This window comes from Melanotaenia boesemani, chromosome 7, assembly GCF_017639745.1.
Source record: "Melanotaenia boesemani isolate fMelBoe1 chromosome 7, fMelBoe1.pri, whole genome shotgun sequence".
Lineage (NCBI taxonomy): Eukaryota > Metazoa > Chordata > Actinopteri > Atheriniformes > Melanotaeniidae > Melanotaenia > Melanotaenia boesemani.
The window spans coordinates 5,209,037-5,226,595 of record NC_055688.1 but is presented as its reverse complement, the minus strand read 5'-3'; the positions used below and the strand labels follow the sequence as shown (position 1 = coordinate 5,226,595).

Sequence of the window (17,559 nt, the reverse complement as noted above, 5' to 3'; positions counted from 1 at the left end):
TGGTTCTGGATCCAGTGGTTACTGTGTTGAGTGAAAATGGTTCTCCTGGTCCTTCTCCTGAGTCCACCTCCATGCTTCCTGAATTTTTCCAAACATTCTGCTGTGTAGATCCTGAGAAACCAAACTTCTTTACAAACTGTCATTGAGAAATATTTGTTAAACTCATTGATGATTGTTTGATGGAGTTTGGACTAAAGTTGTGAGACACGATCCATTCTTGTTGGAAAGACTAATCCTTTGGCGGATGCTGCTTTTATACTCAATTCTGGTACCCTCACCAGTCCCCACTTAATCTGCTGGTTGGAGAATCTTCCAGAACCAAGTTACTGGATATTCTAGAAACTGCGTCTTTATCTGACTCTAGAAGGAACTTGAGTGTGTTGCTGCAGCAGATTCATGAAATCGAGAAAAAGGGGACGTTTTTTTCTCTCGATTTTCTAATAAAAAATTAAATGATAATAAATAATTGAATTCTAACTAAATATTTCAAGTTTTTCATTAACTTTTCTGAAAATGACATTTGAGGTGACAAATGTCTTCATCACGTAATTAAAAGATCATTTTTATCCTTCTGTTTTCAGGATCCTGAAGAAGCTTCATGATGTAAAAATGTTGTTGGCTCTGAACAGATCCTGAGGTCACAGATCGTAGTGACAAATTCATTTCCACTCACTGACATGTGAAGCCCAACGATTTCATCATAGAAATGACTAATTTAACAGCTGTTTTCTCAAAATGAGGTCAGTGAATCTGTTAACTGTTGAATAAACTTAAATTTTTTTCTGTTTTGGGTTCACTGAATCTGCAGATGAGACGAAAGTGATTTTTAAAGCTTTACACAGTTTTTTGTCCTTTTCTGTAGAAACTGTCCTCTTCAGTCTAGCAAATGCCTCCTCCTCCTCTTCCTCCCTCTGCTCCTTCATCACTCCTCGGCACACAGACATGATGCATGATCAAATACAGTTCATTGTCCTGTCCGTCTGCTGTTATCAATATCTTTCCTGTCTTCACAGAGTCTGCTGCTTTAGGAAGGTTTTAATGTGATGGAACGTCTCGGCAGCAGCGGCCTCCATCAATCTGCGAGTCGCTTCCTTTCACTTGTCTGCGGCTGTTTGCTCAGGGTGATAATTTACCTCCAGTTTACCCCGCATTAGCAGCCACAAAGGCAACGGTTTGGATTTATCTTCGTCCGGCCAATGCCATGGCAACGCCATGAACAGAACACAAACACCTGAAAAGAGTTGTTACCGGCCGGACACCAACTCATCACCGAGCCGTTAGCAGGATGTTTTCACTTCAGCTTCAATCACTGAAGAAAAAAAAGAGTCCCAACAGCACAATGCTGCTTCTCTCCCTGCTCAGCCAAAGGAGCATCTCATTCAGTCTTTTTGGAAAGTTTCTTCTCATGGCTGAATACTGGGACAGCCCACTGGACCTGGAAATGTTCATTTTTAGCTGGTTAGAAGAACAGGTGAAGGAGGCTTTTGTTTCCTGATGATGGAAGCAGATGAAGAACTCCTTCCTTCTCTCAGAGATAGAAGATAAAACTTTAGTGCCAACATGTTGATACACATGAATTTGACCTTTAAAGTCATCAGTGCTGTTTGAGCACTCAGTAGACAAGTTCACATACTCAGCCAGTCTAGAACTAGTCCAGTACCAATACCCTCCTCGTCCTCAGTCATGCTGCGGTAATGTGGTTCTTCATCATCTTGTTGAAAACTGCGTGAATGTCTCTGGAAAGGTGACAGCAGCAGATGATGCTGTAAAATATCAGGGAATGATTCAGCATTAATGCTGCAGAATCCCCATACCATCACAGAACCCTGATCCGACCCTGTACCATCACAGAACCCTGATCCAACCCTGTACCATCACAGAACCCTGATCCGACCCTGTACCATCACAGAACCCTGATCCAACCCTGTACCATCAAGAACCCTGATCCAACCCTGTACCATCACATAACCCTGATCCGACCCTGTACCATCACAGAACCCTGATCCGACCCTGTACCATCACAGAACCCTGATCCGACCCTGTACCATCACAGAACCCTGATCCGAACCCGTACCATCACAGAACCCTGATCCGACCCCGTACCATCACAGAACCCTGATCCGAACCCGTACCATCACTGAACCCTGATCCGACCCCGTACCATCACAGAACCCTGATCCAACCCTGTACCATCACAGAACCCTGATCCAACCCTGTAGCATCACATAACCCTGATCCAACCCTGTACCATCACAGAACCCTGATCCGACCCTGTACCATCACAGAACCCTGATCTGACCCCGTACCATCAAGAACCCTGATCCGACCCCGTACCATCAAGAACCCTGATCCGACCCCGTACCATCACAGAACCCTGATCCGACCCCATACCATCAAGAACCCTGATCCGACCCCATACCATCACAGAACCCTGATCCAACCCCGTACCATCACAGAACCCTGATCCAACCCCGTACCATCACAGAACCCTGATCCGACCACGTACCATCAAGAACCCTGATCCGACCCCGTACCATCACAGAACCCTGATCCAACCCGTACCATCACAGAACCCTGATCCGACCCCGTACCATCACAGAACCCTGATCCCACCCGTACCATCACAGAACCCTGATCCGACCCCGTACCATCACAGAACCCTGATCCGACCCCGTACCATCACAGAACCCTGATCCGACCCCGTACCATCACAGAACCCTGATCCGACCCCGTACCATCACAGAGCCCTGATCCGAACCCGTACCATCACAGAGCCCTGATCCGAACCTGTATCATCACAGAACCCTGATCCAAACCTGTACCATCACAGAACCCTGACCCAAACCTGTACCATCACAGAACCCTGACCCAAACCTGTAGCATGTCAAAACTGGCCCAACCCCATAGCAGTCTAGAGAAGTTGACACTGCCTCTGAAACTCTGGACCATGTTAACATGCAATTTCTTTCTTTTCTTTCTTTCTTTCTTTCTTTCTTTCTTTTTTTTAAAATAAATTCTGAAGTGCCATCTGTAAATGTAACTCTGAACTGTAGAGCTCGACAAAGGGTTCCACACTAATCCTTGTTCATGTGATTCTATCCGCTGGTGATGTATGATGGTGCTGGATGCAGGTCTCTCTGAGGGATCAGAGATCATGGTGTCCAGCTTAGACTTGTTCCCCTGAAATCCCTCCAGAATGACCGAATGGTTTAATGGTATTCTGACTAAAGAAGGAGAAAATGGAAACCCTTTATTATTTCTTTGAGAAACAATGTTTTTAACATGTTTTCTAGAGATCCTTGCTCTTCAGACTCATAAATGCTGATTTTAGACCAAGTCATCGTTACAGTCTGCAGACATCACCTGATCATTACTTTTTATCCCCATTATTAGCTGTTAATTCCCAACGTTTTCTCAAAATTGCTGCAGCCTGAAATAAAAAATGGTTCAATTTGAATAAAAAAAACAAACAAAAAAAAAAATAAAAAAACTTGACTTATGTTTAATTAATCCTGCCTGAAGTTAGATTCACTGAGATTTTAATTTGCAGTAATCTGAAGTTTTCAGAAGACTGCTGCAGCTCTTCATCGCTTCTTTTATCACCAACAGAAACGTCTCCTCCGACTTACTCGGAGGTTTTGTGTTGGCCTCTTCAGATTTTCTCAGCGCCAACATGTTTGTACAGACATATTTTTGTCTCTCTTGTGTTCTAGGATTACTACAGTTGTTAATCGGAGTCTGAGCAGATTAAACTTTTTCTCTCCTTCAGCTCAGTCACTTGTTTTTGTTTCTTCTTTCTCCTCAAGGGTCTTCCAGCTTTTCTCTTTCTTCTGAAGTGTGTGTGTGTGTGTGTGTGTGTGTGTGTGTGTGTGTGTGTGTGTGTGTGTGTGTGTGTGTGTGTGTGTGTGTTTGTGTGGGTGGGTGGGTGGGTGGGTGTGTGTGTTGGAGGGATTTGGTTAATTTCATTCTGTGTCATTTTCTCACGTGTTTCACTTCATTGAAATGCAATCACATCTGATGTCGCTGAGACTTTAATCCTGTCAGAGCTTCACCCCGAACAGACCTCTCACTCTGCTGCCTTTCTTTCTTTCTTTTTCTTTCTTTCTTTCTTTCTTTCTTTCTTTCTTTCTTTCTTTCTTTTTTTGTCTCTTTCTTTCTTTCTTTCTTTCTTTCTTTCTTTCTTTCTTTCTTTCTTTCTTTCTTTCTTTCTTTCTTTTAAATTAAAACTTTTATTTTATTACTGGTCATAAGCTCATTATATGACCTCAAATATAATGACAATGTTCTAGTTAAAGATGAAAAGATTAAATGATTCTGAGAAAAAAAAAACTAAAGCATCACAGCAGCAACAGAAAGAATCAGAAACATTTTAAACTTCTTTAACACAACAGGTTGTTCTTAATATTCAACACAGAAATTAAACAACATATAAGTTGTTTTACTTTTGCTTTATGAAGAAAACACAATTTAAAAAGACTAAAGTCATACTGTAACATATGATGAAGCACACAAAGAAAAAAAATATAATGATAATTTAAAACATTGATAGTGTTCCTCATGGCTTTGGTTGGCAGTTTTTTTCTGATACAAATGAGACAATAAGTAAACAAAAACTAATGGACAAAGACGAAAACTTGTTGTGACATTTTAGTCAGATAATAAAAATTGGATTAAATCAAATCAGACCTGATTTAGTTGTGTATAAATTTGGGATGAGTTGGAAAAATGGGTACTAATCTAATGAGGAGGACTGAAAACACATTTGATCTACTCTCAGGAAGATGGTGCAATTAGCCCTGATTGTCATCCATTAAACTAATGTGACAAAATGTCAACACCTGGTAGAAAGGGAATAACAGACATTCAGACTCACATATAATGTAAAGTAAAACAAGACCATTTTTAAACTGTGTGGACTGACTATCACTGATGAAAACACAACAAATCTAAAGAAACCTAAGCAAAGTGCAAACCTACGCATGTTAAACCAAATGTTGTATCATGAGCTGTATGTGCTTTATAAAAGATGGCAAACATAAAGATAAGCAGCTGTCTTGTCAACTTGACTAATTGGAGAAGTCAATGAACCTTCAATCTTAAATAGAAATCATCAACTGACTGGAAAAGAAATTAAACAATATTACAATGAAAGTTACCGTGTAGAGTTGAATGTCATCAGCGTAACAGTGGTAGTTAGCATATAGAGTTACATGTCATAACTTTAACTGTAGAAGTTATCATAGATTTGTATTTAATGAATGAATGAATGAATTTATTGTCACTGCACAACAATTACATCAGCAATCATTGGCAGTGAAATTCTTAGATCCCAGGCTCTCCTAACAATGCTAAAAAGAATATAAACCACAATAAAAATAGTCAAACACAAAAAGCAAGAATACTACAAATACGATATACAGTAAAATTTATAATAAGCAATAAAAAGATACTATTATTTAAAGTGCATTTAAATCGGTGTATCAGTGGAAGTTAGCATATAGCTTTGAATGTCATTAATACTAAAAGATAGCATATAGAGTTGTATGTTTTTAGGGTAACAGTGGAAATGACCAAATAGAGTTATGTCATCAGTTTAATAGCAGAGGTTAGCATAAAGTTGTATGTCATTGGTTTAGCAGTAGACGTTAGCATGTAGAGTTTATGTTGTCAGTTAAACAATAGAAGTTAGCAACCCCTTACCATCACAGAACTGATCCAACCCCATACCATCATAGAACTGGTCCAACCCAATACCATCACAAAACTGATCATACCCCTTACCATCACAGAACTGATCATACCCCATACCATCATAGAACTGGTCCAACCCAATACCATCGCAAAACTGATCCAACCCCATACCATCATAGAACTGATCCAACCCCTTACCATCACAGAACCCTGATCCAGCCCCATAACACTACAGAACTGATACAACCCCATACCATCATAGAACTGGTCCAACCCAATACCATCACAAACCTGATCCAACCCCATACCATCATAGAACTGATCCAACCCCTTACCATCACAGAACCCTGATCCAGCCCCATAACACTACAGAACTGATACAACCCCATACCATCACAAAACTGATCCAACCCCGTACCATCACAGAACTGATCCAAACTCTTTACCATCTCAGAACAAATCCAAACCTGTACCATCATAGAACATATCCAACCCTGTACTATCATAGAACTGATCCAACCCCGTACATCACAGAACTGATCTAACCCCATACCATCATAGAACTGATCCAACCCCATACCATCACAGAACTGATCCAACCTCAAATCATCATAGAACCCTTATCCAATGCCATACTAACCCCCAGAATCCTCCAAGTCCAGAGAATTTTACTCTGGAACTTTGTACCAGGTTAACATGCACCTTTTTTTCTTTTTTTTTCCCATGAAAGTGTGAATAAACATTTTTGAATCTATGTGTATTGTAGAGCTTGACAAAGGTTTCCACTGTAATCCTGGTTTTTCTTCTTCTTGTTTTTTTTTTTTTTATCCCGAAAGGCAAGGCTTAATAGAATGATATGCTCATGAGAAAAGGCTTGGTTACTTTGATCTGTCCATTATTTCTACAAAGTTATGTATTAAATTCTTTTTTTGCTTTGGTTGGCCTTTATGGTGCTATATCTGTTGATACATTCATTATACATTAATCTTTACATAAAAAAATAGGCAGACCAAACATAGCAATAAATGGCTTGGATTTTTATGGGTTAATTAGACAAAACTCAGTTGTGGTGAGTTGGTAGGAGGCTTATCGATATTCCTATTTCTCTGACATTATTAACATAAACTATTCTAATGCTCTGACCTTATTCACTATTGTTGACAGATTAACAAATCCTCCTGTGTCAATAGCACCTGACCTTTGTTCCACCAAGGCCTGCAATGAGTTTGCCAAATTCTTCACAGACAAAATCCAGAATATCAGACAAGCAGTTGGTTCATCAAAAGCAGGTTCAGGAGACATACTGTGTCCACTGAAAACCAGTGTAAACACCATGACACAGTTTAATCCCACTAGCAGCAAAGATCTAGGCAATATCATATGTGAGCTTAACTCCTCCTCTTGCTGTTTGGACATCCTGCCCACAGGCCTTTTCAAAAAGGTCTCAAAGACTCTAGAACCAGATCTGTTACAGATTGTGAACTTGTCTTCAATTTCAGACATCTTTCCAGAACTTCTAAAAACAGCTGTAATCAAACCTCTGCTAAAAAGGGACGATCTAGACAAGACACAAATGAGCAACTACAGGCCGATCTCAAATCTTCCTTTTATGAGTAAGATCATTGAAAAAGTCATTTTTCATCAACTAAACGACTTTTTAACACAAAACAACTGCTATGATGTCTTCCAATTAGGTTTTAGACAGCACCACAGCACTGAGATGCTCTGTCCAAAGTCATTAATGACAAATGTTTGAACACAGACGATGGAAAAATGTCAGTCTTAGTCTTACTGGACCTCAGTGCTGCATTTGATACAACTGACCACAAAATATTGCTTAAACAACTGGAGAACTGGGTGGGCCTCTCTGGCACTGAACTACACTGGTTTAAATCCTATTTAGAGAATAGAAAGTACTTTGTGTCAATAGATAATTTTACATCTGAGCAGACAAAAGTTAAATGTGCAGTTAATCAAGGTTCCATCCTGGGGCCTCTTCTGTTTAACATCTACATGGTCCCACTGGCACAGGTCATAAAGAAAAAAAAAATAGTTATCATAGCTACGCAGATGACACACAGATATATATTACAATGTCACCAGGAGAGTGAGGCCCTGTACAGGCTCTTGGTAAATGCATTGAAGAGATTAATGACTGGATGTGTCTAAACTTTCTTCAGTTAAACAAAAACAAGACTGAGGTGATGGTTTTCGGAGCCAAAGAGAAACGATGACTTGTCACCACAGAGTTTCAGTCTATACACTTAAAAACCACCAACCAGGCCATAAATCTGGGTATATTGAGGGTCTCAGACCTTAACTTTGAAAAGCACATTAAGGGAATCACAAAGTAAGCCTACTATCAGCTTAAGAATACCTCAAGGGTAAAAGATCTGATGTCTCAGGAGAACCTGGAAAAACTAGTCCATGCTTTCATCTTTTCATCTTGTAACAGTATTTTTGCAGGCTCTACCTAAAAAGCAATTAGACACCTGCAGCTGATTCAGATCTCTGCTGTTCAGGTCCTCGCTAAGACCAAGAAAGTGGACCACATCAGTCCAGCTCTGAGGTCTTTACACTGGCTGCCGGTCCATCAGAGAATAGATTTTAAAGTTCTGCTGCTGGTCTATAAAGCTCTGAATGGTTTAGGACCAAAATACATCAGAGACCTCTTGACCCAGTATGAACCTACCAGAACCCTCAGGTTATCTGGTTCCAGTTTCTTATCAGTCCCCAGATTCAGAACCAGACATGGAGAAGCTGCATTCAGCTTCTATGCTCCACATGTCTCTAACAAACTCCCAGAAAGCCTCAGATCAGCTGAAACACTCAGTTTATTTAAATCTATATGAAAGACCCACCTGTTCTCTGCTGCATTTCATTAGTTCTTAAGAGTCCAGATCTGCAGTTGGTTCTTTTTACGCTGAAATCTTAACTTTATTTCTTTATCTGAGCTTTTTCTTTATGTTTTTTTATGTAATCAATTTTATCTTTTTTAATCTTTGTTTTTCTAATACACTTGTATTTTTTTCTGCACCTTGCTGTAATGTTTTTATGTTTTGTGTAAAGCACTTTGAATTGTCTTGTATATGAAATGTGCTATACAAAAACAATTTGCCTTGCCTTGCCTAATGACGACAGTAAGTCTTTAGGTTTCAGATGAGTCCTCATATGTTTGCCACCCACTGCTCCTTCAGCTGTAAACTGCCTCCCATCCACTTTACGTGCACGTGGAGCAGCTGTTCGTTCACTTTGAAGTGATGAGGCTGTAAAACAGGAACTGCAGCCGCCTCCTCCTTCTTCTTCTGGTGTTTCTACTGCGGTGTGTCAGCGTTTAAGCTGCTCCTCCCACAGCAGGAGGACTCCGTGTGGTTCATCACTTGGCCCATAAAAACCCGTCCATCACAGAGACAGATTAATTTAACCTCACAGAAGAAACTTACCTCAGAGCAAAGATGAGGAGATGAGAAGAGTGATTCATGAACTGTAAATCAACCAAAACACACATTAATAATATAAAAATAAAGATCAAATAATGGAGTTTAAAAACAAGTTAATAAATGTAATAAATCAGCAGCTCTCTAGTTTACTTTAAAGCATTTTTAAAGTATTAATACTGTAATAACTTTAAATTCTTTGCTTTATCAGATCATTCAGAATCCTGCAGAAGTTAATCTGATACAACTTTTTTTTTTTTTTAGAGCTTCATTTTTTTTTTTTTTTTTTTAAAAAAAAGGTCCCTCCTGCACAGTGACCAGCAGAAATCCAGAAATCAGGAAGTGCACGACAGGTGGGATGGCCATCAGGTGCATGGTAAAATCCAAAAATTTGGATTTACTAAAAAATAAATAAATAAAAAGGAAATATCCAACTTGTTACCTCAATAAAATTAAATTTTAGAATCTTGAGTGGCTAAGAACAATAAACGATTCAATGTAAGTTTGAATAACTTAACGGACCCTCATCAATCTGAGTCTGTTGACAGTCCATGATGTCGATGAAGAAAACTGATGTGATCAAATCTGTGTAAATTAGACATGACGCTCTACATGATGTGTTCCAGTTCACCTCACTGAGATTAACTTGTGAATTTAAATGCAGCATAAAATTGGTGCGAATGTGGTCTTTGCTAAAATAGTGTCAGACCCCCGACCTCTCGCTGCAGCATCTGCCTGGATGATCCGTTTTAACCAAAGTAATATTAAGTATGACTTATTGCCTAGTGGTTATTATTAATAATGAATGTTACTATGGTATTTATTATGACTATGAAAATTGTTGTGGTTCGTTGGGGTGTGAAGAAAGGGGTGGGATTGGGTAACCTTATGCTTCTACCCATTTTTTTTGACCGGGGGCATGTAATTATGTTTTTCTTTTATTATTATTTTTTGTAATTTTATTGCCTTATGTTCAAATAAAGTCAATCAATCATCATTCTAACAGGTAAACTGTATTTTTTTTAACCTGTTATATATAGACTGATGAAAGGTGGATTATTGCTGAAATTAGGTCAATATGGAGACTAGACCATGTTTTCCTGTCTGTTTAGCTGAGAACTGGTTTCCTCCCACCAGGAGATTTAGGGATCAAGATCATCAAGACATGTAATAAATTTTATACATTATACGCCACCTGGCCAAAGTAATAATAATATTTTGTTGGACCACCTTTAGCTTTGATTCCAGCAGCATTCGCTGTGGCATCATCTCAATAAGCTTCTGCAGTATGCTTCAGATGTATTTCCTTCCAGCGTTGCATTAATTTTTCTCCAAGATCTTGTACTGATGAGAGTCCGACCACTGAGGAAAGCTGTCTCCAGCACATCACAAAGACTCTCAACGGGGTTCAGGTCTGGCCTCTGTGGCGACCAATCCATGTGTGAAAATGATGTCTCCTCTTCCCCAAACTGCTCTTTCACAATCTAAGCCCCGTGAATCCTGGTATTGTCATCTTGGAATATGGCCGTACCATCAGGGAAGATGGAATAACCTGCTCATTCAGTATATTCAAGTACCAGCTGACCTCATTCTTTGAATAAATAATGTTGCTAAATTTAGACCTGATCAACTGCAGCAACCCCAGGTCATAGACTGCCCCCACAGGCTTGTACAGTAGCATTAGGCATGATGGCTCCATCACTTCATCCTCCTCTCTTGATACTCCCATCACTCTGGAACAGGGTAAATCTTGACTCATCAAACCTCATGACCTTCTTCCATTGTTCCAGAGTTCAATCTTTAAGCTCCCTAGCAACCTGAAGCCTTTTTCTCCAGTTAACTTCACTGATTAGTGGTTTTCTTATGGCTACACAGCTGGTCAGTCCCAAACCTTTGAGTTCCTTCACATTGTTCATGTGGAAATGTTCTAACTTTGATTATTAAACATCGCCCTGAGTTCTACTGTTGTTTTTCTTCTATTTGATTTCACCAAAATGTTTACATGATCACAGATCAACATTGTTCAGGATGTTTTTCTGACCACATTTCTTCCTGGAAGACGATGGTTCCCCACTATCCTTCCAGTTTTTAATATTGCGTTGGACAGCTGTTTAATCGGTTTTAGTAGTTTCTACATCTACTTAGAAGTTTTCTCTGCTTGATGCCAATGATTTGATCCAGTTGACATCAGTTGGGGAAAAATAACCTGTTGCAGGCTGAAAGATTATAACCCATGCAGTAATTATCCAATAGGAACTTCCGATCTATTTGCTTAGTTATTTGACCAGACAGTGTGTTATTCCGAATAACTCAATTTGTCAACAGAGAGAAATGAGAAGAATAAATATTTTTTTTTAACAAGAAAAAAGTTTAGTTTGGATGATTGAAAAAAAAAAAACACCATATTAGAGATTATTTATAATTCTATCAACTGTGAATCATTGATCAACAAAATAAAAAAAATAAATTTACACATTGTAAAGCTATTATTACATTATCTTATTTATGTTGATTCAGTGTTTTTCAGTCTCCCATCTTTTGATCTCCAACAGTAAATTAAGTTCATCTGTTCATTAATCAGAAACTCTTCTGATAGATCGACAAGAAAATGACCAACTTCCTGTTTAGTTTTCCAGAGACGGACTGTAAGGATACAGGGAACATTAATACAACTAAACCTGAACAAATCTGCAAAGATTCCAAAGTTAGAATTAAAAAACTTGCCACTAAAATCTTTCCAGAAGTATCCAAAAAATTAAAACTGGAATAAAAAGGGACAAAAACTTCGATTAATTATTTATTTCTGATTAATAAAGTCTGTTGGTTTTTTTCAGTTCTGTCATTTCCATCATAACCTTTTTGAAGCCACTATTTAAATAATGGAAATATTCAGAACTACTCTGAACTGCTCTGAACTGCTCCGACTGCTTCGAATTGCTTCATGCCTGAGTGGTTTCAGTCAAATCTGTCAAACTGCTGCAGAAACTGAAAGTTTCAGTGAAAGTGAAAAGAAGTTTTTCTTCCTTATATTCAGACATCAAGACTTAAATAAAGTTTAATTGAGTAAATATATTCAGATTTTCTATAAAACTTCAGTTTTTATTGTTTCTGCTCAACAAGAACATTTTAAGTTTTTTTGAGAGAATTTAATCAAACTGGTGAAAATTTCTTCATCATATTTCTGATTGAAAATAAAAGCAGAATTCTTCTGTTCAGACCATGAGGACCAGTCGTTCCACAACTTTTTCTTTGTCTCATTTTAAACTCGGAGTCCACAGACGTGTGAAGACCTGAAACCTGACACCCTGAAGCTCTTTCTGAAACCGGGACTTCATGGAGGAGTCAGCCTGGAGCGTTCCTTGTGTTGGAGTGTGTTTTAAAGTCCAGCTGATCCTCTTAGAGTGAAACAGGATTTAGGATTTGCAGGCCAGTCGTCGGGGCCTCGGCCAGGCTTGTGCCGGCCCTGCAGTCGGGGCAGAGATGATTTGTGTGCAGCCTGGGTTTGGTTTTGTTCCTGCTGAGGCCCATTTGAATAAGAAAGCTGCCAATAGAGTGACTGAGGCAGAAAGAAAGCAGCACAAAAGGCCAGAGGAGCTGAATTTGGATGGAGGACAAACCAGGAGAGGAGTGAAAAGAAGTGCAGGGCGGATGGCCACAATGGAACAATTCACCTTATAATCGCTTTGATATATTATACATGCCTGAAGACTCTAAACATTGTGTAATTATTTATAAATGACTGCCCCCCTCCATACACCCCCTCCCTGCAGAATAAAGCAGCAGAAAGACTCTGCAGGTCTCTGCTTTTCCTTCACTGAGCTGCAAACTGAATAAATGGAATAATTAATGGAAAATTGTATGCCTGTCTCATAAAGATGTCTTTAAAAAACACTTAAAGTATGTGTGTGTGTGTGTGTGTGTGTGTGTGTGTGTGTGTGTGTGTGTGTGTGTGTGTGTGTGTGTGTGTGTGTGTACTAAAGGGAAAGGAAAGCGAGTTGAAGCTGCTGGTCTTCAGACTGTTTTCTCTGATGGAGCCATATTTTTAATTCATATGTTTTATGAGAGAAATTGATTTAATTCAGGTTTAAGTCTGAAAACTAAAACATGTGACTAGAAGGTGAAGGAATAAACACGGAATAAATTCAACATGAAGGCATGGTACCAACATTTTCCCTGTCAACCCGATTCTATTAGTTTATGGTACTTTTTCATTGATGCCTATACTTTTTGCCCCATAAAAGAAAATCATATGAAGTGTGCATTAATATCTTCATTGCAAGGACAATATAAAATATGAACAGAATCCTTAAATATAAATACTTGAAAGAAATGCTTATAAAATTACAATAAGATGTATCGTGTCAAATAAATAAACTAAGATGAAAAATCTTTTTAAAATGATCAAATAATCTGACTATACAACGACATGCTTTAAATTTCCTTTGCTGAACATAATGAAAGATAACATTTAATAGTAGTATAGTATATGTAATAAAATAATGCTGAAGAATCTGCGTTAAACCTGTAGAATATTAAAACGCAACATCATCATCGTGACATCTGATTGGCTGCCATAATCATGTGACAGAAGAAATAAATTGAGGCTGGATTTCAAGCAGAAATTTATTTCCTAAAATTCTCAAAGTGAAAACAAATTGAAGGTTTTGTATTACCACATGTATCTTGATGTTTAAAAAAGTATCTGATATTTAACAAAACACCCATGGACATGAAGAATATCTAAACCTACAGGATGAGTTGTGAGGCAGAGATAAAGACAAACATGCAGATAAGATAAGATAAGATAAGATAAGATAAGATAAGATAAGACTTTGTTCAGATGTCTCCGCAGAAGAAGAAAAATTGTGGATAATAAAGGAGCAGCACAAAACAACACAGTGCAACTCAGGAGGAGCCAAAATCTCCAAAGGAAATATGGAAATAAGAAGAAAATGAGTTGTGATGTAAACAGATTATTGCAGATAACTCTGTACATCAGAGAACAACCATCATGCTGGCGTGTTTCCTCCAAGATGAGAGCAGGTCGCGTTTCCTCTGAAACGTTCACAGTAAATCTAAGAAACGTTTCTGGTGGTTTTTCTTCTTCTGTCCTTCCTTCATTCTTCTTCTCTCCCTGACCTGGATTCTTCTGATTGAAACACGAAGTTCTGCAGAACTTTAAAACTTCAACAGAGACCTGAGTTTATGATCCTCATCTTCATGATAAAGAGGAGCTGTTTCCACGTGCGCGCTCACACACACACACACGCAGTAATGAGGAACTTGTGTGTTTGTTCATTTGTTTTCTTTGTGTTGACCTGAAGGAGTGGTGCTTTCTCTGTCTGTGGAGGATGGATGGAGGTATGGGTGGAGGGACGGTGGATCCTCCGGTGCGTGTCTCCGCCCGGTGGGGGGTTCAGGGGGTCTCACAGAGTCTTCTTTCTTTCTTTTTTCCTTCTTTCTTCTCTTTTTTATGTTTTGGTCGAAACTCTAAAACTGGGTTTGTTTTTTCTGTCTTGGGGAGGAGTTGGGAGGGGGTTTCTGGTCCGTGCGTGTCGCTCGCGTGGCCGGCAGCCTCCTCTGATTGGCTGGCCGTGATTACCGGCACGCTTCTCTGTGCGGGGCGAACAGACACCGCAGGCGTCTTTATGTTAATGAGCAGCTCGGGCGGCACGGGGCAGACCTGCCGCAGCATTCATCCCGAGTGTACGCGCGTGTGTGTGTATGTGGGCGCGCGGGGAGGCGGTCATTGTCCATCCACAGTATATAAGCGGGCTGAGGCCAGTCGTGTGCCAGGCTCACCGGCTCGCACGAGCTGATCCGGAGCAGAAAGACACAGAGAGTCGCGTGCCGTTTGTCCGAACCCTCGGTGCTGTTGGATCTGAGCTCAGAGAACTTCTGCACACTTCAGGTAAGCTCACGCGCTCTGCTCAGGAGCCACCAACACAGTGCGCGCACTGCTTTGATCGGCAAGTGCTCACAGCTCTCCTCCTCTCTCCGCAGAACCGAACCAGAACATGGACTCCGTCTATTCCGACATCGACAGCAACAGCTGCGACTTCTTCACAAACACCGACGACGAGGATTCCCGCGGGAGCGTGCGCTCCGCGTCCCCGGAGCCCGAGCAGCAACAGAAGAAGAGGCGCAGGGGGCGCACCCGTAGTGATTCCACCGTGCAGGTGGTAAAGAAGAACCGGCGCCTGAAGGCCAACGACCGGGAGCGGAACCGCATGCACAACCTGAACGACGCGCTGGACGCGCTGCGCGGCGTCCTGCCCGCCTTCCCGGACGAAACCAAACTCACCAAAATCGAGACTTTGCGTTTTGCGCACAACTACATCTGGGCTCTGTCCGAGACCATCCGCATCGCCGACCTGCAAGTGGGGAAGACCGGCGACGCTCCTCTGCTGCTGAGCTCTTCGCGCCTCGGGGATGCCCCCAGTCCCGGCAGCGATGCCTACTCGTGGAGCTCCAGCGGCTCCTCGTCCTCCTCCTCATCCCCGGCTTACTCCTCTAACCCGGGCAGCCCCGCCGCGCCGGAGGACTACAGCTACCTGCAGCAGGACGCACTGTTTGGCTTCCGCAGCTTCGTGCCGGGCATCTACTGAGGACCGCGGGGGCCCCGCGGACTGACAGACCCCAGAAATGTAGACACGTGACAGAAAGAACCACAGTTTGCCTTACTGAGCTAATTTCTCTGCTGAGAGGAGATGAAATGCCTTGATTTAATTTTGTTTCTCTCTGAAAGCCTTTGCACTCCCCCCTATCCCCCTCAGTCTGCAGGTTACAGTCAGGTTTACAGCTTCTCCTCCTCTTCCTCCTCTTCCTCTTTTCTTCTTCTCGGAGGTGAAAAGTCAATTTTACAATTTGTAAAGTGATGAAGCAGAAAACTGAGCGTGGAAATCGAGTTTCAGCTTCAACAAAGGACTGAAAGGAGCTGCCCCCTATTCATTATTCTGCCCCCCCTCATACACACATACGCACGCTCGCTTCATCACCCTCCTCTCTGTTAGATTATTGTTGTTTTTATTTATTTTGTTTGGTCACATGATCTGTATTTTGTACATAAAGAGATTTTTATTCTATTTACTGGAATTTTGTTTTTCTACTAAATAAATAAAATTATAACGTTTCTATAAAACAAACAGTCGAGTTTGTGTCTGAATGATCAAAATAATTTAATTCTTTATTGATTAGTTTCCCTGGAATAACGACACGCCTTTCTGTCACGTGGGGCGCGTCCCGAGTAAAAATAACGGTTTGTGTGACGCAGCAGGTGGAAACAAAACAGATCGTCTATTTTCGCTCCACGTGTTTATTATTATTATTTATTTTATTTATTTTTTACGGAAAATAACAATAGCATATGTGTTTTAGTCTTTTTCTTATGAATAGAAACAATTTAAACATTGAAACATGGCTTTCCCCACACGAAATATCTATCTATATATATACATACAACGCATATGTATGTATATATATATATATATATATATATATATATATATATATATATATGTGTGTGTGTGTGTGTGTGTGTTTTGTTTTTTTCATTAATTTTCCAGCAAACATGTTAAGTTTGTTGGACTTCCGGTGAAGTTAATAAAGCTCGAAAGTTTGAATGAAGTCCCGAATTTAAATCAAAAGCAAAAAACAAACAAACAAACAAACAAACAAACAAACAAACAAAAAACAATAATATGTTGTTTTATTTAATTTTGCATGAACATCAAGAAGAGTTTTGTATTCAATTTAAAAAATAAAAACAGAAATGGGGAGTTCAAATATCAGAAAACATGTTTCAGGTTTCATAAACAAATTATTGCAGCTTTTGTTTTTTTTTTTTTTGTTTTTTTTCGATAATTTACAACAAAGTCACCTGAAGGCACTTTACGTATAAAATCATTTCAAGCCAATTCATTGTGACCCAGTTAAAACAAATCCATGAGTCCGGTTTTTAATAACTTCGTTCATACAAGAAAATTCATAAAAGAACATAAAAGCCTTTAAGGAAAACCAGCCTTAGAAAAACAACTAACTTTTCCAGAGGAAGAAGATGAAACTAAACTCAGTTGAACTTTGTCAGAAATATTTAATGATTCCATTTTGTTTCTGAGGTTTGATCCTTCCGCCTCCTCTTCCTCCTCCTCTCAGACACGCACACGTTCAGCTGCAGCGTCCTTGTCCCCGCACGTGCGGAAGATGGACAGATAATCAGGGGACACTCGGAGAGACAAACTTCTGCCAAGCTACAGAAAAGACGAGGAAAAAAGAGGAAGATTATGCTCCTGCAAATTTTATCCGACTGTGAACGAAATTCTAAAAACATTATTATTATTATTATTGTTATTATTATTATTATTATTATTATTATTATTATTATTATAGTGATGGTTATTTATGGGTATTTCTGAACATCCACCGTCTCTGA

The 17,559-nt window shown here is 39.8% G+C and overlaps 1 protein-coding gene across 1 annotated transcript; it reads left to right on the top strand.

The window, feature by feature from the left end:
* The first annotated feature begins 14,849 nt into the window (after positions 1-14,849).
* Positions 14,850-16,184, top strand: neurog1 (neurogenin 1). The gene is made up of 2 exons (XM_041990685.1): positions 14,850-15,039; positions 15,132-16,184. Exons 1-2 carry the CDS (start codon positions 14,853-14,855, stop codon positions 15,734-15,736), a joined length of 792 nt encoding a protein of 263 aa, XP_041846619.1. The 5' UTR covers positions 14,850-14,852; the 3' UTR covers positions 15,737-16,184.
* Positions 16,185-17,559: the final 1,375 nt, after the last annotated feature.